Source organism: Poecile atricapillus, chromosome 1 (assembly GCF_030490865.1).
Source record: "Poecile atricapillus isolate bPoeAtr1 chromosome 1, bPoeAtr1.hap1, whole genome shotgun sequence".
Taxonomy (NCBI): Eukaryota; Metazoa; Chordata; class Aves; order Passeriformes; family Paridae; genus Poecile; species Poecile atricapillus.
In genome coordinates, this window is record NC_081249.1 from 175,513,604 (window position 1) to 175,535,414 (window position 21,811).

General features: G+C 43.2%; 1 protein-coding gene across 2 annotated transcripts in view; it reads right to left on the minus strand.

Moving 5' to 3' along the window:
- HIF1A (hypoxia inducible factor 1 subunit alpha) overlaps window positions 1-21,178 on the minus strand; it is a 35,035-nt gene extending 13,857 nt beyond the window's left edge. For both annotated transcript variants that reach the window (XR_009277849.1, XM_058841410.1), the window contains exons 1-6: window positions 20,923-21,178; window positions 5,821-6,011; window positions 4,724-4,869; window positions 4,545-4,629; window positions 1,212-1,324; window positions 5-207 (exon numbers count right to left, since the gene is read on the minus strand). Coding sequence is in view for 1 of the 2 variants with exons in the window: in XM_058841410.1 (XP_058697393.1) it covers window positions 5-207; window positions 1,212-1,324; window positions 4,545-4,629; window positions 4,724-4,869; window positions 5,821-6,011; window positions 20,923-20,957 (773 nt within the window). In the remaining variant the exon portion in view is untranslated. The remainder of the gene's footprint in view (window positions 1-4; window positions 208-1,211; window positions 1,325-4,544; window positions 4,630-4,723; window positions 4,870-5,820; window positions 6,012-20,922) is intronic.
- Window positions 21,179-21,811: the final 633 nt, after the last annotated feature.

Sequence of the window (21,811 nt, forward strand, 5' to 3'; positions counted from 1 at the left end):
TTACCTTTCATCACAATAAGAAAATTTCATATCAAGACTGTGACGACTGAGGAACGTTTTACTGTCCAGGGGAACCTCAATGTTTGACGGATGAGGAATAGGTTCACAGATCAACACCAGGCAGGTCATGGGAGGCTTTTTGTATCCGCAGTGAGTCTGGTTCCCACACGTGTCGTACACACGGATGTGGCCAGTGCAGTGCAGCACCTACAGGGGAGTTGGATTTTGGAAAGAGATGAGGTTTGGTCTGTCAGACAGCATAATCCTATTTCCACCAGCACGCCCAGAGCCAAGTCCTTCCTCCTCCTCCTCACCCCACACATCCTGGGATGGGTTCACAGCCCATCTCCTTCCTCAGCAGTGGCTGAAGCCACAGCAGACACTGCTGCATTTCTGTGAACTCTTCTTTCTAGTCACAGTAATGACAACTCTGATGAGCAGCTGCCTCAGCAAAAGGTATCCACAATTTAAATCTGAAAGTGATGGTAATAGTAGCAACCCCCATTTTAGAAATTCTGCAGAGGCGATAACAGAGATCAAATATATTCTTCAAGAGACAGGAACTTTGCATTTTGTGGGGTTTTCTTTTAAACATTCTGAAGCAGAAAAAGTTCACAGACAACAGCAAAGAAGTTGTTTGATCCAGAATAATCAAATTCAAATCATAAAAGAGAACTGTGAGCCATAATCCACTGGATACAGTAAAAGGTTACTTTGTCCAGAGGAGAAAATGCATTCACTGCAGAAAGTTATAGGGCTGGCCTCTTTTTGTTCCAACTGTTAGAAAAGGGAGAGCCAGCAGCTTCAAAAGAATGGCATTGAAGTCCTTCAGAGAGACCTCAACTATCACATTTTCAGTGACAAATCAAAAGAAATCGGGGATCAGCATAAGTGATGTCAAGTACTTTTTTCCCAGAGAAGGCTTTATGCAAACACATTTGGTAATTATAATTGTTTGCAAGTAAATGACCCCTAATTTAAAATGAAAAATTTATTAAAAGAGTTTTGAAAAACTAATTTTAAAACCATGTTTCAGTTACCTCTGTGATGTATTCAGCATTAAAATTCAGCATAATGAGGCATAATCATTAAATTATAAAGTACTTAGTGAAATTCAAGCTCGTTAAAGAAGCAAAAATGTTGAAATACAGTGTTATGACATCTGAAGAGGAAGCTGCCAAACTATGCAAATATTCCTTTGCATTACTTACCTTCCATGTAGCAGACTTTATATTCACTGTTCTTCCCCTGCTAGTCAGTGTACACTTCATTCTGAGAAAAAAGCTGCGCTCCGTGTTTTGCTCTTTGCCCTTTTTCACAGGACCTAGCAGAAGGAAACAGCAAACCAAATTTTAAAACAGTTGGATCATCTTCCAAGGCATTTAAGGTATTAAAAAATCTCCACAAACAAATTAGAGAAAGACTAAGGGAAGATCCAAAAAATAAACTAAAAAAGATTCATACATCTAATGGTATTTTTCAGAGCAAGTTTTACTATCAAAAAGACAAAAAAATCCCTGAAGTTTCATAGTTATAAAATGGTTTGTGTTGGAAGTGACCTTAAAGACCATCTCATTCCAACCCCTCTGCCATGGGCAGGGACACCTTCCACTCTCCCAGGTTGCTCCAAGGCCCATCCAGTGTGGCCTTGGACATCTCCAGGGATGTGGCAGCCACAGCTCCTCTGGGAACCCTGTGTCAGGGCCTCAGCACCCTCACTGGGAAGAATTTCTTCCCAAAAACCACCTAACCCTGCCCCCTGTCAGTGTGAAGCTATTCCCCTTGTCCTGTCACTCCAGGCTCTTGTCCAAAGTCCCTTTCCAGCTCTCTTGGAGCTGCTTTAGGTACAGGAAGGGACTCAAAGATCTCCCCAGAGCCATTTCTTCTCCAGAGTGAACAATCCCAGCCCTCTCTCAGTCTGTCCTCACAGGAGAGGCTTTTGATGCAGCCCAGTTTCAATGTTTTTATATCAGGATTGTATTTGTAGACAGCTCCACACTCCCAGATTACAGGAAAAAGGAGCAGGAAGAAAAATTGTGACAGAGGACAAGAAAAACATCTTTAGAATAAGAAGCCCTGTTGAGGTGGTTTCCACTGAAATGCATCAGTAACTCACTATGAGGAGGTTCAAGTGAAGCACCTTTTGGGCTTGTTGCTCTTCAGGACTGCAAGTTTTTCAATTCAAAATTAACAACTCAGCTGTTTATATACATCCAAATATTTCCACGGTGATTTACACTCTTGGACTAAACAGGGACCAAGTTTTTAAACATAATATTAACATTCTTGGGAGAAAAAAAAGTCAAGAAACCCTAATACAAATCAATGTTGGCAGCACTTATTGTTTAGCCTCACTTGCTACCAGCAGGCTTTAAGTTAAGTTTTGGCCTGTACAGGGGAGATCCTTGCAGAGTCAATTGCTGGTTCTGCTGTTGTGGGCAAAGAAAATGTAACTGATGCTATCAGGGGAGCTGCAAGCAGCTCACAATGTGTGCAAGGAGGAAATGCAGCACCCAGGAGAAGGAGCAGTGGAAGAGCCAGTCTGCTGAGGCTTGCTAAAGAGCAAGGACCAAATCATGGCACAGGGGGAAGTTTAGAACACGTGAGCTTACTTCTGATACGAGTTTATACAATAATTTGCTCTCATCCTCCACAGACAATAGTAGCTATGAAATTTTTCATGGTGGCTTGCAGTGCAGCTACTGTCTTGACAAAATTAATTAGAAAAATGTTAAAGCCCCTATGCTAACTTGTTTATTGCTTCTAGCAGAGGCAAAGACTAAAGGGCTCAAGCATATTTAATGCTACTTTAAAACAACCTTGATAATGGAGGAAGTGGGGAAGAAACTGAAGCAGAATTCACAGAAGCAGCAAAAACTTATTTAACTCAGTAAGTTTTAAGAGTTAAACCAATCTAGAAATTGATTGCAGAAGATCACACAACATTACTGTTACCATGTCCTGATGCTTTGAGAAGCAGCTATAAAAGATGGAGCAACTTTCAAGTCTGATGCAGCAGTGTACATTATTTTTTAAAATGGCCAGCTTTGAAAGTTTAAAAAGCAGCCTCATAAAAGGAGAATGCAGTTCTGTTTCTGCCAATCGCATTTATATTCACTTGTACTTCTACAGTCCCAAAGGGGAATATTTAATACTCAATTCAAAACCAAAATAATTCCACTGATGTAAGAGCTGCAGTAGAAGGCAACCTGGGAATACTAATAAATATAAAAATGTACTATTACTACTGTAATTTAGACTTCTGCCTGCCAACGTCATTTGCAAAACAGCTTTTGTAATAATGCTTTCCAGACATCTGATTCCAGTCTGGCCAATTTAGACATGCTTGAGATGGTTTGCATGAAAATCAGTGATATGACAATTTTAAGAATAAGCTTTTGCAACAAACCCAGGTTTTTTACACTGTTTAGGGAAATTGCTCCCCCACCCCCAAGATGCATTACTATACTCCAAAGGGGGAGGCAGGAGAGAAGTCTAATCCAGCCTTAGAAACATACTTCAATTCTAATGGCAGACAAGTTTACAAAATGCTTACAAAACCAAAGTTGGGCCCTTAATGCTATGGTATCTTATCAGGTCCTTTCCACTGAATTAAATAGGATGACAATGTAAGACTTACAGAAGATTTACAGTGTTATAAGAAAGCAGAGTTCAGGTTTATTAATTTATCACTATCTGAATTCAGAGTCCATATAACCCTCATGTGATGAAAGAGAAAGTAAAGAGATCAGATTTTAGGCTTCTAACTACTGAGTAAAGCAGATTTGTTTGGAGGCATGCAGGCTGCCAAGTCTTTATAGTCTTTATCAAATCTTTAGAAGACATAAAAGCTGTAATTCATGGGCAACTGTTAAATTTCAAAGCATACAGCACATGTAAACACAGTGTTCTGCTCCCTCAGATGGAGAAAAGAGCCAGAAATCTGCGAAAAGATACCAATTTCATGCACCAATTAAAAGGTGCAGAGAAGCATCAACCCCAAAGCCCTTTTGGAGGCTGTTCCAAGCATTCCCAGATTAGTGTTTTGGTGTCCTAAAATTTAAATACAGTTTTTTGGTTTTTTTTTTTTGTCTTAGGTATACCACCACAGATTTCTGGAAGAAAGCATTTGTTCTCAGCTGTCCTATAAAGGCAAGGCCAGAGCAATACAAATGCACCAACTGAGCTTCTCCATGTCCCTCTACAGCAATTGCTTAAAATCATTCTCATTCAACCTACCTCTAATTTTAGTCCTGTAGGCACTTATTCTTTCAACCCTTAAGAACTCCATTTTAGTCATTAATTTTGTTAGATTAAAGAATCCTAATGAAGTCTCATTTCTCCTATAATTAGGATATAGCCAAAACATTTTGGTTATTCCTGTTCTTAGTGTCTCTCAACAAGGTTTAATTTGTGATTTAAGAAATAAAAACATATTAGTTTTTTAACTCAACACCATTTTCTGGCAGATACCCAACTGTATTAATGCCAACAAAAACTATCCATAAATAAATGAAATTGATTTTTTTTTTCTTTCTTCTCACCATTTCTGTGTGTAAGCATTTCTCTCAGCTCCTCATGATCACACGGATGAGTGAAATCAAATACACTGTGCCCCGTCAACTCGAACTGCAAAAATTAAGAGGTATACGGGTGTTTAACTTCACATACACAAAAATGGAACAGCTTTTTGAAACGCTCTTAGGAAATGCCAGTATTTCACCTGAGTGAGTCCCATACACTTGTTCACGTTTTCAGACATGTAAATCATGTCCCCATCTTCAGACAGAACCATGACAAAGCCATCAAGAGCTTTCAAGTAGAAACAGTTCAGTTCCTTCTCCATTTTGGCTTCTGTCTCCAGCTCACCTGCAAGCAGCCACACATTTTTGTTTAAGCAAACACCGGCCATTCTTCACTTCCCAGCAGGAATGACTTCTGGCATCAGTCTGCAAGGAGTCAATCTTGCAGGACCATTCAAAACCAGTCTAATTCATTTAGATAAATGATAATTCCTCAAGCTCTAGTAAAGTTATCAGAAATCACAGAAAACCAGAGTGAGTTTAACTCTCTGTTATGTATTGACCAATAAACCTTCCACCCTAAGGAAAAGGTCTGTGTGGCAAAAAACTTGCCAGCCACCTCAAAAAGGCATTATAAACATCTCTCAGGGGCTCTCAGGAAGAGTTTTCAGAGTCTGGCTACTGTAAAGTTACTCCTCCATACAGCAGAGGCAGACATGCATGAGCACAAGTCACCAGTACAGTGCCAATGGCAGGCTAACAGCTACTGGCTCACAACCTGACTCAGATATTCCTGCAGCTGCATGGGCAGGTGTAACTGCAGAGACAACATATCCCCAGATGACTTCACCTCCAAAGGAGCACCTCACAGAAATACAATTTACAAATCTATTTCTTGCAGTTTATCTTAAGGGGACACAACTTTAGTTAGTTCAGTCAACCTTGAACCAGTTACCTACAGTCAAGAAAGCACAGCTGGAACAAACAAGTTTAGGGGGAAAAGAGGTTTAAATGAAGGAATCTAACTTTGGGAGAAGGGTCAAATGAGACTGAAAAGGGCACTACAGCTGTGATGAGGCGGCCAGGATCACCAGAATAGAAAGGGGAAAAATGAAGTCCATTGAACAATGGACTTTTCCTGTGTCATTGACAATGGCTGATTTCTACTGTAAGGTCTCTCACCTTCTCAGGGAAAGGACACAGCTATTAAAGCATTAATTTATTTTACTGCTGACAGGTCTTACAAATGGGTTCTTCCTCAGTATCTCTCCCAGATGGTGCCACATTGCTCCCTTACCAGCATCCAGCAGCTTCCTCATGCGCAGGTAGCTGATGGTCAGCCTCATGATGGACGCCTTGTCCAGGTGTGCGCTCACGGTGTGGGGCAGGGGCAGCTGGTGAGCCAGCTCATAGAACACTTCTGACTCCTTGCTCCTCCTGCACCGGGCTGCATCCCTCGATTTCTCTTTCCTGCGTTCAGAGCTAATCCTATAGAAACAAAGTTTCAGTTTAATACAGGGGACCGACCTCTCTGGGATATGTGTCTTTGAAACTAAGTTGCCCAGAGGCCAAGTAAACCAGTTGTGGAAGTTGAATAATGTAAATCCTCAGTTTAAAAGAGCAAGTATAATTCTTTGTATCACCTTCTGCCCAAGTTTGGCTCTGCCAGAACTACATTCAAACCCACAGAGTCTTCAAACAAGATCAGTTCTTCAAAGAGACACTTTCGTACTTAGAACCCTTCCTGCTTATCTCATACCTTGAGTGCTGCCTCTCCAGCCCCCAAATCCTGACCCTTCAAGCCCATTAAACAAATTACAGAGGAGGAAATTTCCAGCTCAATGCTCCAGTATCATGAATCATGTACATCATTCAAGTTCTTCATTTTTTACCATCCTTGCAAAGCCCACCTAACAGGTCAGATAAGCAATGATACTTATTTAATGTGAGATATGCCACTTTACAAGCAATGCAGAAAGTCCCTTTCCCAAAACCATTCTATGATGATTCTAAGATTCCCTCTTTCTCCAGAAAAGCCTCTTCCAGAGTCTCTCCTATACTGGAAAGCAACACCTCATTCTCCTTCTACTGCCTCTGTAGGCCTGCCTCGTCCAGAACATGAGGTAAAGAACAGCTCACTGAAAGAAAGCACTGAAATAGTTAAGACTGATAATTCCCCCTTTTCCCAACACCCAGACCAGGTCACTTCTGCCTCATGCACCAGGTCAGATGAGTTTTGAACTAAACATTTTCACATGGGAGCTCCAAATTTTTCGCACGTGCAAACAAGAACTCAGTGCTGCTGTGGTCCCTGAGGAAATAAATGTGCTTTTATTTTTAAATGAACAATACAAAACCACACACTATTATTGTCCACTTTTGTTTTTATACATTCACATCTTCTGAAGGCACCCTGTCTTCATTTTGCACTCACTTAAGATATAAAAGGCAGTTGCAGTTTGGGAATTACTTTTTTTAAGATTTCACAAGACTTAAAAGCCATCTACTACCACTGCCAAATTCACATTGCTAAGTCTGTGGATCTGTGCAAAAGTCCTTTTTAGTTAACACACATCTTGTGAGAGGTACCATAAATTACAGAGCAAAGCAATTCATGAGCTAGTAATCCCTGGGACATAAGGAACCAGATTCAAAGAATGAGAGAATGGTTTGGGCTGGAAGTAACTTTAAAGATCACCCAGTTTCAACCCTCCTGCCATGAGCAGGGACAGCTTCCACTCTCCCAGGTTGTTCAGAGCCCTGTCCAGCGTGGCTTGGAATACTGGAATGGGGCAGCCACAGCTTTTCTGTGCAAGCTGTACTGGGGCCTCACCACCCTCAGAGTAAAGAGCTTCTTCCCAGCATCTAATCTGTATCTCCCCTCTTCAGTGTTAGCAAACACAGACCCATAAAACACATTTTCAGTCCTTTACCAGCAGTGGCCAAAACCTTGCTCGGTTTGTGCAGAAACAAGGGTGTGACAATACTGTGTTGGATGTTGGAAGCACAAATACCTTGACACATGGAAGATATTTAATAATCCATGAAAAAGACAGAATAAGCTATCAGAATCTCTCTTAAAATTCCCTTCCTTTCTACCAACTTGATAAAACTGTATGCTATCCCCACCATCCTCTCCTCCTACTCCTGCCAGAAGAAAAAAAAAATAATATTTCTGGGGAATGAGAAACATTAATAGATGGACATAATAATACCTTTGGAAAACTAACTTATGGGAATTATAGTTGTAAAAAACTCTGGACATACAATAGTCCCATTGATTCCTCTGAATAGAAGCTCATGTCCCTCAGAAGGGCAGCCTAAAATATGTGACAATATTTCCCCACATTGCAGATTTCTTCACATTGAATTTCCCTGTGACAACAGATGTTCCTGTTGTAGTGATGGATATCATGGTCTGAGAAGCTTGAGGCTCCTGACATACAGGTATATCTGGAAATAGCCATTACGAAGTCTGACCTTTAACAATGCTCCAAAAATATTTTAGCTATTTAACCTGACTGATTAAATATTTATTACCAAAGACAGGCCTTTCTGTTAGACAACCAAGGGCAAAGGTGAAAAAAAAATCTGGATTTTCTTTGTCCTCTTTCTTGGATCACAGATTTCACTGTAACTATTTTGTCAAAGGTATTTCAAGGTAACTGTCATGGTTTAACCCCAGCCCACAACTAAGTACCACAAAGCTGTTTGCTCACTACCTGTCCCACCCTCGTGGGATGGAATGGAAAACTGCAATGAAGGTAAAACCCATGGGTCAACTTAAAAACAGTTAAATAATTGAAACAAAATAGTAATTGCAATGACAAGCGAGACAACATAAAGAAAGAAACAAGACTCAAGACAAGTGATGCTCAATGCAATTGCTCACCCACCCTCTGACTTATGTCCAGCCCATCCCAGAGCAGGGACTGGCACCTCCCAGCCAACTCCCCCAGTTTACACATTGGCCGTGACGTTCTGTGGTTTGGAACGTCCTCTGGTCAATTCAGGTCAGCTGTCCTGGCTGTGTCCCCTCCTGAGTGCACCTCCTCACTGGCACACCACGGGGAACTGAGGAGTCCTTAGCTCAGGGTAAGCACTGCTCAACGACAACTAAAACATCAGTGTGCTGCCAGCATTATTCTCCAAAACACAGCCCTGCACCAGCTACTAGGAAGAAAATTAACTCCATCCCAGCTGAAACTGTAGCAGCAGCCCAAGCAATTATGTTGCCGTAGATTCACCTTTATACCTTTGATTTTTGTTAGCTACTCATCCGAGATCCTGCAAAATGTTCATACTACAACAAAAACTCAAGAGAGAATTACTGGAAGTAAATGGTTGCCATCCACCCAGATTCCTGCAGTTTTGTCATGGCTTCCTTTTCAACTGCAGACACTTTTAAGTTAAAACTTCCCTGCTTTGGCAATCAAGCTGAGCACTTCAAGTCCACAGGTTTGTCAGGCTTGTGTGAATCATACAGGGCACTCAAGAGATGAAAATAAACACTAACCTCACAAGTTGGGATGTCAGCCCTTGTATTTTCTTTCTGACAAGCTAATGTTCTTAAAAATATTTTGGGTAGTTTCCAGATTTTGGCCAGGTTTTAGCACCCTTGGCAGCAGCCTTCCACAGGAACAGTCAAAACTTCTCCCAACCATTGAATTATTAATTACCTACTGAAATACCACTCAAATCCAGCCCATAATGCTTTCTGTTAAAAATTAATCTCAGAGTAAGATCATCAAGTGCTGCCAGCTGGAGCTGATGGGCAAAACCCAAGGAAAAGGGGATGTTGGAACCAACCAGTGCTGCCCAAGTGCCAGTGCCTCCTCTCCCTTTTACTACGTGTTTCCTTTCTAGAAAGGCTACTACTATAGATAGATGTTTAAACTGTACAGCACAACAGTTGGCTATTTTTAGCTGCTATTTAAACCTAAGCTGTAACCAATCTGAGTAAAACCCAGCCATTTAAATAGGAAGATTAACTACCAGCTTCAAAGAGCGTTTCTTTAATGGCTCAAATTAATAGGGAAAAGGTCTTTCACAAATGAGGTTTAATTACCAAGTGAAGTCATTGTTGCCTCAACATTGAAATGCCACCAAACTAAAAAAAAAAAAAAAAAAAAAAAAAAAAAAATCTTTTCTATTGCAACTACTCTAAACTTTGTTACAATTGCATAAAGTAAATAAAAAATACACATCTGTTATGGCATATGCCGCAACAAGATCCCAGAGAGTGACCAGTGTTCTCTGAGCCTGGAGCACGCCGTAGAAAACGCTGACGATTTCAGACAAAGGGATGGGTTCTTGTCTGGCAATCCAACAACTGGTTCATTGAACACAGCCTCAAATAGGTGCAGGGATGAGAACCAAGGATTGGGTTAAGAACACGGGGTTAAATGAGGGGCAAAGGGGGGGATCTGAGGGTCAAGGTCCAATAGGGACAAGGGAAAGGGGTACAGGAGTGAATAAGGGTTGGGAGAGCCAAGGGGATAACAGGAGTGGAACAATGTGGCAAAATGGAGTCCATGGGGGTTAAGGGAAGGAAGAACATTCTAGGGAGGATACATGAGTGGTAAACAGGGGCTGAGCAAGGGTGACATCAATCCCCACACACTATCAGAACACCAGAACCCAAAAGGCACCAACATGTGGCTGCAAAAGTCCCATAGGACAGAGGCCTTTTCTTACTCTATTTTAGAGGGGCATCTCTCCCCTTTTGCCTTTGCCCCTCCAGGATTGAGGCATTTTGGTACCAGGCCCCTGGGCCTCCACACACATCAGCATGTATAGCTGCCCACAGTTCTCTGTGTAGTCAATGAAATTACACTGAATTCCTGTAAGGAAAATGTATTTCCAAAGTGAGAGCTCTCTCCACCAGAGGGGAAGGAAAGGGAGCTCAGAGAAGGGGATTTTAAACAGTGAGATGTGAAGTACCACAATATCAGTTTAAACAAATCATCACTTCTCTTATCCATTCTTTTGGAATTGCCCCGGCGTAAAGCTCATGATCTTCTCAACAGAAATAGCATTCTGTAGAAAAGGAGCCAAGCTCCATTTAAAACAAACCCCAAACTTCAGAGCTGTATTGCAGCCTTCTGCTGTCAGTCTGGCACAAAACAAAAACATCTCAAGAGCCTGAAGAAAACCTCATCTGCCGAGTGGATTACACAAGCAATGAAAATATCAGAAATGCCGGTGCTGGACAGGAAATTGCATGCATTCAGAGGTCTGATTTTTCCTGCACAATTTCACTGCCAGACATTCATTTCCATTTTGTATTTCTGCCACCAGAATACACAGAAGCAGAGACTCATAAGCATGTTATCCATCAGAGCTCACTGAAAGCAGTTTCACTGATCTCTTAAAACCCAATACCACTTCTTATATGTAAGAGGTTTTTACATGCAATAGCTGAATAACATCTGAGCTCCAGAAGATATTTGAGTTAGATATCCAGAGCAAAAGTGTATTTCACGACCAGGACTCACTTGGAGCTGAACCAAGAGCTCAGCTGAAGGATATAACCCAGACTCCCACTCACTGCCTCAAATCATGGTGAATAGAAATGAAGTTTAACAGCAAGAATTTGCCCAACAGCCTTGAGAGCGAAGCTCATCAGCAGCAACTCCGTGCCCACCAGTTACAGATGTTAATACTGGCCTCTCAACTTGAGTGTAACAACTCCTGTCATCATGTTCATACAAACCATCTGGGCCACAGCACCTCCCAGATAACACACCATTCCCCATGCCATCCCAAAGACCCCGCCACAGCAGATTCCTACAAGTGAGCCCCCCAGTTGTCTAAATGCAACCCCAATTTTTCATCTCCTTGAGTGAAAACCTAAGCAATCACCACATATAAGTTGGCTTGTTCCTCCTTATTTGCCAGTGACAAATAGGCAAAAAAAAAAACAAAAACACCAAACCCTGGAAAATACCACCAGTAGCTGGTAAATTTTGGTTGAAAATAATTAGATAAAAAAATAGTCAATGGATAGAACTTAAAATGTGTAGCAGTTGATTTTGTCTCCTTCTAGCTTTTAAAATCAACACCCAGTGTTAAGAAAATTTTTGTACTGTGTACATAATATTAGATTAAGAAAATAAAGAGGTTTCCTTTATGTCACTTTGCTATGCTTGCAGATTTTCTCCCATTCGAACTTACTGTTTCTCTAATCAGGTAGATTTTACTCTATAGGCATTTTCAGTTCCCATGAAAAATAACTTGTGCATGATTAACTAACCCAGGCTCATCTTTCTTGAGAAAAGTTTAGAGAACATTCTAAAAATAAACATCTTCCAATAGCAATTCACATTTTTCTCTTTAGATTTGCTTTCTTTGACCAAGTGGCTTTGTATTTATCACGTTATTTGTTCTTAAAGTTTCATAGAAATATACATTGTCAGAAACAATCCCAATTAGTAATGTGCCTCAAGTGTGGTAACATCTTCTTGAGCTTTAACTAGTTTTCAGTTCTGCCACTAATTGCCATCATTTGCCAGTAAAATATTCAGATAATATTTCTATGTTAGTAACAATCTCTCCTCTCAGACTGCAAAACTACTCTGGGAAACACCTGGCTTACAAATGGAGTCACACAAACTATATCCACTATAACACAGCTTCATTTTTTTCTTCATCACTCAAAAAAAAGATGCAAATATTACGAAACAGTAATATACTAAAAGTATGTAACACCAGGATGGTACTGGAACTTTGGAAAGCAGACCTGCAAGTGGTCTCACATTTAACTTTTAAGGCTGAATGCATTCCTGTGGCTGGTATAAAACTTGGTCACCTTTTCAGGCCCAGCCTAAGCCAGGTATTTCTGGCAGCACAGCTGAACAGGACAGAGGGGCAGCTCCTGGTTTGCAGCCATACCCTGCACAACACCCAGAATAACCAGTTGTGTCCGTGAGGAGTGTGAATGCCTCAGCCCTGGGCATGTCCCACCAACCACTCTCACCTACAGCCAAAGAGTGTTAGACAAAGTTCTACTCTCCTGACTATGCTGAATGCACAATCTCTTGGGTTTGTTCACTGTTTGTAAGGTCTTTGTAAGGTGCTTTGTCCAGAGCTGCTAGCCATGATACTTGCTAAATTATTCCTCCATGGAAAGAAGGCCCAGCACCTGGCACAAAGAAACTGAAACAGAAGAACTGCTCTATTGACAACTCCATATGAAAAACTGGTTTATAATGAAAGAGAACACCATTCAAATCCAGTTATACGGAGAGCTAAGGAGCTGATCAACTTCAGTGAGGGGGACAGAGCTGCAGAGTCAGCACCATCTATCAAATCTTGAGACAGACCCACAAAAACATCGCCCAGAGTCGCAGGCAGCCCTGAGAGCCCCGTTCCCTCTCCCTCCCAGCCCTGCAGTGACACACTTGTCTGTCCTGACCAGCAGCCCAGACTTCATCCCTCAGCAGGCAAACTTTTTCCAAATTGGTTGGGAGGGGTGCTCCTTCCCTCCTATTGCAGCTTTACAGAATTACTGCAGTCTCTCAGCTGCCAGTTCTCCATGAGCTTGGAGTTACAGCTTTGACCCACCTTGTTTTGACGCGATTTCCTTTTAAAGTATTATTGCTTTATGGCAAATTTTATTTACTAGTTCTCCTTATGTTACAGTCTGTGTAGAGAGTTCTTGTGAGGAAAAAAAAAACCCAGACTCAAACATCGTGTGTAATCAGAAGCATGTGATTACACAGAACAAAGTCTTGCTCTTCATGAATTAATGAACATCACAGCCCACTAATCCAACTCAGGAAAAGAACTCAGAAATTCCTTACGTACGGTATGAATGATTCAAAAGAGATTTAGCTGCAGAAATAACGTAATACCCAAGCAGAAACAACACCACTGTATGTAAACTATTAAAATTCATTCCTTTGTATGTTACTTTCTAACACAGCAATCAACCATTTTCTTTACATGAGGGTAGTTACAGGCATTTCCCACAGCCTGACTACCACCAAAACAAACCCCTAACTGATAAAACTCCAACAAATCAGGAGAGCAGGTCAGCCTGGATTAGCTACAGCAGCACAAATGATCTGAAAGCCACCAGCGTTTGAAAAATGGGAGTGGGGAGAGGCAGCAAAAGGAGACTCGGTCAGCTCACCTAGAGAAGTCCTACTGCCGACATCTCAAAGTCCATATAAACATCCATCCCACAGACAAATTACAGCACACAGGAGCCAGCAGCAGAGCCTTAAAGGCCTGAACCCAGCACAGCACCACGCTGAAAACATTATCCATCATTTGGATCTGGCCTTGAATTGACCCGAAACCCCAACTACATCCCCACATAGAAAGTGTAAGGGAAAAGCTTAAATATTGTCATTTCTAATTTAGATCATGGTGAAGTGATTCTACCATGTCTTACTATACAGTGTAACCTGCTCACAATGTACCTTTGCATCATAATACACTGGTTTAAAATAACCACATGGCATACAGGGGTGGTATGGAAGAATTTATTTTTTTTTAATTTGGCTTTTTCCTGGCATATCTTTTTTTTCTTGAATTAGTTGTGCTTTACCCTTCAGGATGAAAGATACATGGTAGTTAAACTGTGTTTATTATTACAGAAAAATCAGAGCTATTCAAAAGAGATATCTGAACATGGGCTTGACAGAACTAGACACTAAGTGCTCTCCTCCCTTCAGACTTTCTGCTTTTGCTTCTACCAAGCTCACAAAAAATGATGCAAAACATATCCCCAAGATATCTGTCAGGCTCTCAGTTTTAGCCAAGAATTGGTCTACCTTCAGACAAATGCAGACTCTTGATAAAGTAACTAATTTTAGTCTAAATCATGGCACTAAAATGTTTTGTTCACTGCATTTGGTTTTCAAGACTGGAGGCTGGACATTTTCCCTCATTGCTTCCATCCAAGTTTAATCCCTTCACCTCAAATTCCTCAACTGCTTTTAGTTAACAGGGTATTTTGTAATCAAAGGTTTTAAGAACAAGGAAAAAGAAAAAAAAAAAAACAAACCCAAAAAAAGAGCAGAAGTAAGATATCAAGTTTATTTTTCTGTATGAATAAAGAACAAACAGACCCACTAAGCAGTCAAGAGAAACATTTACAACAATAGCTAGGACAAAAAGCCTGCAGCAATGTCAGCTCAACAGCCAATAGACTCAATAGTGTGCAAGGAAAAAGTCCTTTCTGAAGGACTGAACACCAAAATTCCACTCCAACTAAACCATTCCTTTCTTTAGTTTAGCAAGTGGAGGCTGCAGTCTTAATATTTGATGTGGATTATTTTATGTCTTTCAAGGGAGGAGAGCAGGGAGCAAACATAAGGAGGGTAAGCCTCTAGGAACTCCCCTTCTGTCATAACAGTCCATTTACCATTCTCATTTGTGAGCAAAAGCAGGAGGCTTGGCCTCAAACCCTTTTGCTTCTTGAAATGCACAAATTTTCATAAAGTGACATCAGTCTAGTTTTGGTTTAGGATTGACAATGAAAGAACTCATTCTGGTAAACAAAACAGGTCATCTTTTTCAGGTAACATTTCCAAATTGAGTCAAAAAGGTTATTAAATAAGTTCCTTGGTAAAATGTTCCACCGTTGTAGTTATAATCAGTGCTACTGATTCAGCATCCTCAATTTGTATCTTCATTTTAAGTTCAGGCTCTATTTTAATGCAGTGAGTTAAAAGATTTGTTGCAACATTTCTCAAAATGCTTAAGGAGCATTCATTCACACCAAATTAAACAGAAGCTGCACAGTATCTCTGCTAACACACACACACAGAGTTTGTTATGCTTTGCTGTCTTTAAGGAACGACTAATGGACCATCTTGAAGCACCAGTTCTTCTCCAATGCCAGCAAAGCCATTTTTAATTTCTTGGTACTAATATATCACAAGCTTTTAAAAGGCTACATTCCTCTACAAGTCCCAGTGTTATCAGACTTCAACAGGAAGAAAGGACAGGTTATGCACATGATGAAACTCCTCTTTATCAATGCACTTTCTCTGAGATCTCAAACCCAACCCCCAGGCTGGTATGAACAGGCATAGCTTCAACCAAGGCTGTGGCTCCACATCAAAGAACCCTGAAGTGTTCGTCACCTACGTAAACTGCATTCAAAAAATACATATGCTGGCATGCATTCGCTTGATTCCATGTCCCTAATGATTTCAGAATGTAATTTCCGTAGAGATTTTTATTCCAAGCTAAATAGCAGAGATCTCAGTAGAGAAAAACCTCAATGGGCTTCATACTCAATGGTGATTTGGAAACGTGCATCTTCCTTGAATTTTCAGTCATTAGTTAAAGTGCAAAGGTTCATCTTCTCTCCTGGACCATTACTGTAGTCCCCAGTGTCACAAAACCTCCATGCATCTCCCATTTCAGAGCAGTAATCAGTGGAAAACTCAAATTCTCTTCCACTCACTCTAATACAAAGGAAGCTTCTCAGGAGAGGCTAAAAATGCTCAAAGTTTCTCGAATTCAAAAAGGAAAGGGCTGTTATAACATGAAAAGATGATTAAGGTCCAAGTTCTTTCCATGCATTACCTAGGTGGTTTTTCTGAGGCATGTAAACACCTGCCCATGTAACAGTGTATGTGAAGATAAAAGGTGCAGTTGAGCTGATGACTTGTAATCTGGAACATTCCTTCCTTTTGGACACCAGCTTACGAGGAACAGGTATGGCTAACTGTGCCTTCTTGTAAGGCTCTTGCAAGATTTGTTTTCGTTTTGAATCTGCTTGTTTTTTAAAGAACACATCTTGTAATAGAATTGGTATTTGCATCTCCTTGGAAGTATCATCAGGAAAAGCTTGATGCTCTTGTATACCACCACTAAACCATGTGGGACTTCCCTCCTGGGTTTACTTTGCCATGCACACTCTACAACCAGCTAAAAATTATTTTGTTGGCGTGTCCTAACACCAAATCTCTTCAGGAATAAATTAATACTGTCAAATTCTCTTTGGTAGTACAAAAAAAAAAAGGATTTTCAAAAATCAGCAACTTCTGTCATTCAATTTCCCCTTTAATACCAAAAATCTCATGCAAGCCTACTTGAAATCCAGCATTCTAACACAAATTGGTGCAATATTACCATTGAGCAACATGAACACACTCAAGAATTCAATTCACTGTATCACATAGGCTCAGTAAGAGTCCTCCAGGCTTCCAGGCTGGAAGCACACCAAAGGGAACATGCGCAATCTTAAAAGTTTTGGGCTTACACTGCAACTCCGCTGACATTTGACAGTGTTATTAATATTTATTGACTAATTTTTTTTTTCCACTTCACCATCAGCAATTAGAGTCTTGGAACCAGACGCATAAACTCCAGGCTTTACAGTTCAAGGATAGGGAGGAGCAAAGGTCTAGGGCTGCTTGCACAACGTGCAGGGGAGGAAGCAAGCACCTGTAGGAGAATCCATGCGTTACACACATGACAGCAGCGTGGTCTCCTCTGGCCTCTCTCCTGGTGGCAGCAGGAAGACGGCATGGCACAGCTTCTCAGCTCCTCCAGGCTTACAAAGGACGTGCCACCTTAGCCTAACCTAATCAAGCCCTTGATGGGCACTTCTGATAAGAGAGAAACCAACCAGAAGATGGGGATGGCAATTAAATGAGAGAATAAAATCGATTATCCACTTCACACCTCCACCTTTAAACCAACAGTTGACTTAACTGCCACACTTAAGATGTTAAGAGTGTACCTATGTAAGAGTATGCAGCTACATTTGTTCCCCCACCACCAACACCTTCCAAAAATGGTCCAGGGTGTGCCTCCAGAGACACCGGAAAGAAAAAGCATTTCAACAGAAGGCTGAATTGCTAGACAAGCTTCAAAGTGCTTCAAAGAAAAACCTCTCACTATCACATCACCCTCTTAGAAAAGACCACCCCCGACAACCTGCACCACCTGATCACAGCTGCACCAGCCCCCTTGGCTAAGTGTGGACTGGTTAAAGGAATTTCAGACACCCCAACCAAGAGACCCAGACTGCAGACTGGAGACAGTGTTTTAAAGGGCAAAGCAAGCATGACTGTAAACAAAAACCAGAAAACCCTCCTGCTGCTTCCATCAGCTCACTGCCAAATTATCAGACCTGCACTGATAAATGGAACCAAAGCACCAGCAGAGCAAAATTATGGAAAATTTCTGCGGCAGGCAAATCCTCCACAGCGATTCTTCCCTGATTTTCAGTGCCTTGATGCTGATGAGGACAGGCAGTAGCACTGTGCTGTCCCCTCCATCTTTAGTGGGCACTGGAAAAACATTTCTGGTCATTTTTACTAAAGGAATTCACAAAACTTTTCATGTTTGAGGCAGTGCAAAGAACAGACAACACAGGTAAGCCCTATGGCAAGGCAAGCAATCCAGAAAAATCCAGAAAGCAGTAAAACCACTGTTCTAATGAGCCAGAAACCACTCAGCATTCCCCATACCTGTGGGGAGACTGTACAGGAGATTTACTGAAAGATTCCTCCTCTTCTTACAGCCCAGATTATACAAAAGGGTTTTGTATTCACTTTCGACTCTAGCAATGGTGGCTCAGTTCCCCCAACGCTGAGAGAAATTAACAGACAAAAGCAGTGGCACATACAATCCTAAACACCTCACACAGGTTTAAGAAAAAACAAGGGTAGCCACTGCCCCCCAGAGCCATCAGCACAGGATACAGGCTTCTCAAACAGGTTCTGGAGCTGGACTTCAGTGGCAAAAACCCAGCAGAAAACCCCTGGTCTTCTAAAGCATCCCCCTTAGACACTAAAAATAAGTTTCAAGGCCCAACTCTGAGAAACTGAAAAGATGAAGTTCTTCTGCAATGCATTCATGTCAGGATATTAAATTTCACTGGCTTATACTATCTTACCCAGAATGAATAGCCCAGAAATCCCTTATTATTTTTATTTAGCATCTATAGCATTAAAAATATGTATTTTATGCTATAAAGACTTGCAGCACACTAGAAAAATTAATCTGGGTTACCTACCAGCTGCAAGCCACTACAAAAGTAAGGACTAACCCATAACCCTAAATGGCTCATTTACTTAAAAAGGCACCAGAATTCCTCTGCTAATAGTGAAGTGTCACAGCACACACCTGAAGAAAAGCTTTTCATAGCATCAGCCATCTGCACACTGGAGTTCATTAAAAAAATATTGAGAAAAATCTCATACTTCTCACCAAATGCCTTAAATTTGGCTCAAATAAGAGTCGATGAGCAAACAAAGCTCCCAACAACTCTGTTTCACCCACTCCATGCACTGAAACGCTGTCCTTGCAGCACCTGGGGGAAAACCCAGGAGCACATCAAAGTGATACAACTACTGAGGAATGGCTAAAACCCAAATAATTCAGTATCTAATCATGGCGCTGATACTTGATTTCTTCGGGAATCTTGACCCCTGTACATATATGAGAAGCTTGGAACCACATCAAAAAATGGACTCAACAAGCCAGTATAAAAATCCACACCTCCAGATACTGCTATGACTAAATTTTGCTTTAAAGATTGAGACATAAACTTGGTCAAATTCCATATTTTCTGAATCTCACAGCACATAATTAAGTAAACAACAAGCTTTACATTAACTATCAAGAGATAAACACTATCCACATACAAGCAGAGGCAGAGGCAAGGAATAAAGGATCTTAACCCATGCCAAAATTTAGGTATACTGTATATACAATTAGCGAAAGTTTTATCATCAAAGATGATAAAGAATAGGACGTAAAGGACTTCTCCCTTGAAGGTATTCTGAATATGAACACTGTCAAACCTAAATCCTTCAAAAACACCCCAGGTTTTTGAGAAATGCTTGATATTTCCATTAAGTTCTCTGCTGAGCTCATATCCTTCCTTTTTTGCTTAGCCATCTTCGCTCAACTGTACATCCACAGCCCCCAGGATGAATGTACCACAGACACAGCTTTATGTTTTCCATTAAAGCCCTACAACAGGACTAATCTGAATATTCCTTTATAAGAAACATTCCCAACTTTGAACTTTGTCTGCAGGAAACAGAAAACAACAAATTCTCTTTCTTAAGCCCTGCCTTTAGGAAGGAAGGATAAGCTTTGCATACTGATTCTTGCATTCTGAAGAAAGCAGATTACATCCAGGATAAGGAAATTGCAAAAAAAAAAAAAGAAAAAGTCCTCCAGTGGGGCAGAACGTAAGTAAAAAATAACAAATGCTCAAGGGCAAAAGAAAAAAAAGAAAAAATGGAGAGAGAAACAAAAGAACCCAATTAAAAAAAAAAAGTATCAGAAAACAACTTAAGTCTCAAACCCCCTTCCTATACCTGCCACTAAATTAGGGCAGCAGAGCAAGGCACAGATTAATCATTTTGGTTGCAACATTTTCTCCCAGGCTTCCCACGAGCCATCAGCTTGGAGCAGAGCAACTAAAGGCTGAGTGCCACCCCAGGTGCCCCCGTGTTGGGATTTCACTGGAGCCAGAGGCGCTTCTCCCCCATCCCAGCCCGGTGATGGCTCCAAAGGCGCTCCAAGGGAGCCGGTGCTGTCCCGGCGCTCCCGATCCCTCCTCCCAGCTCAGCACAAAGCTCACCATCCATTTTACAAGCCGGCCAGGCTCCTTCCCGACACAACTTACACGCTGTAACACTTACTGCGCTTAACCTGCTCAGATGACCCTTGGATACAAGGGCAGGCAGAACCCATCTCGAATAATTAAAGCCGAGAAAAGGTATCGATATCCCTATAAACAAACCTTCTGCAGATGGCGAATACGGCAATTAATCCCCCCACAAAGCCCCACCGCCGGGACCTGCTCACCCGAGCCCCCCGGCTCCTTAAACTTCACCGCCTAACAAAGGCTTTTATTCCCCCCCCCCCCGCCTTCCCCTAATTTGCGCTTACAATCCTCGGTGAATTATTCATACTCCTCAACTCACATTGTCCACCCGCCACCCTCCCCACACCCCTCACTCCTTACACCTCCACAACGCGGCTTTTGGGGATTTTTTAAAGCTTAACATCTCGAGATTGCGAACCGGCCCTTTTCCGCACAAAGCCCGGGCACGGCGGGCTCGGAGCGCGCCGGGCACGGGGCACGATCAATCCCTGCCCGCTCATTTCCAGGAGCGGAGCAGCCCCCGGCTCGCTCCCCGGCACCGCGGCCGACCCCGGGCGCTTCCCCCCCGGCCCCGCCGCCAGCCCCGAGCCCCGGCCCGCTCCCCCCGCCGACAAAATGGCGACGTGGACGAGAAGGAGAAGGAGGAATGGAAGAGCGGAGAGCTCCGCGGGGCCAGGGGAGCGCGGGGAGGGCAGCAGAGAAGAGGACGAGGAGGGGGCGGCGGTAACAAAGCAGGGGGCGGCGGGGGCCGGCAGCAGCGAGCGGGGGGGAGGCGGGGAGCGGGCGGCGCGGCATCGGTACCTCTTCTTGTCGGTGACGCCGCCGGGGCTGTCCATGGCGGCGGGATGAGCTTCTCCTCCCGCCGGCTCCCTGGATGCGAGGCGGCCGCGGCTCCGATGGCCGCCACGGGGCGCGGGGAGATGGCGGCGCTGGCCGGGTCTGGGGCCGCGCGGGCTCAGAGCATCGGGGCACTCGCTGCGGGGAGGTGCGGGCGCGGCGGCGGCGGGGGCGGCGCGGGGCCCGCGCTGCGCCAGTGAGGAGCGGCGGCGCGGCCCGGCCCCTGCGCGCGGGGTCAGCTGAGCGCTCAGCTGGGCGGGGGCCGGCGCCTCACGTGCGGCGCTGTGTGCGGGGCGGGCCCGGGCCCGGCCGGCCCCACACCGGCCCCACAGCGGCTCCGCACCGGCTCCACATCGGCCCCACAGCGGCTCCGCACCGGCCCCACAGCGGCCCCTCAGCGGCTCCGCACCGGCCCCACAGCGGCTCCGCACCGGCCCCACAGCGGCTCCGCACCGGCCCCACAGCGGCTCCGCACCGGCCCCACAGCGGATCCGCACCGGCCCCACAGCGGCCGCCGGCGGGGGCTCGGCCCGGCCCGGCCCGGCCCGCTCCGCTCGCTGCCGCGCCGAGCACCGCCCGTGCGGATCCTGCCACAAATCGCACCGCCGTGGGCACGGCGCGAGGAGTTAGTCCTTTCTTTATTTCCTTATTTTTTTCTTTTCTCTCGTAACTTCGTTCAGTGATTGAGTCCGCTGCCTCTCCCCGAGGTGTCGTAGTACAATAAAAGCCCAGGACGTTTAGACTCATAGAATCACGAAGGTTGGAAGAGACCTTTAAGATCATCCAGTCCAAGCATCCACCTGGCGCTGTAGTTCCTAAACCACATCCCCCAGCACCTCTTAAACACCTGCAG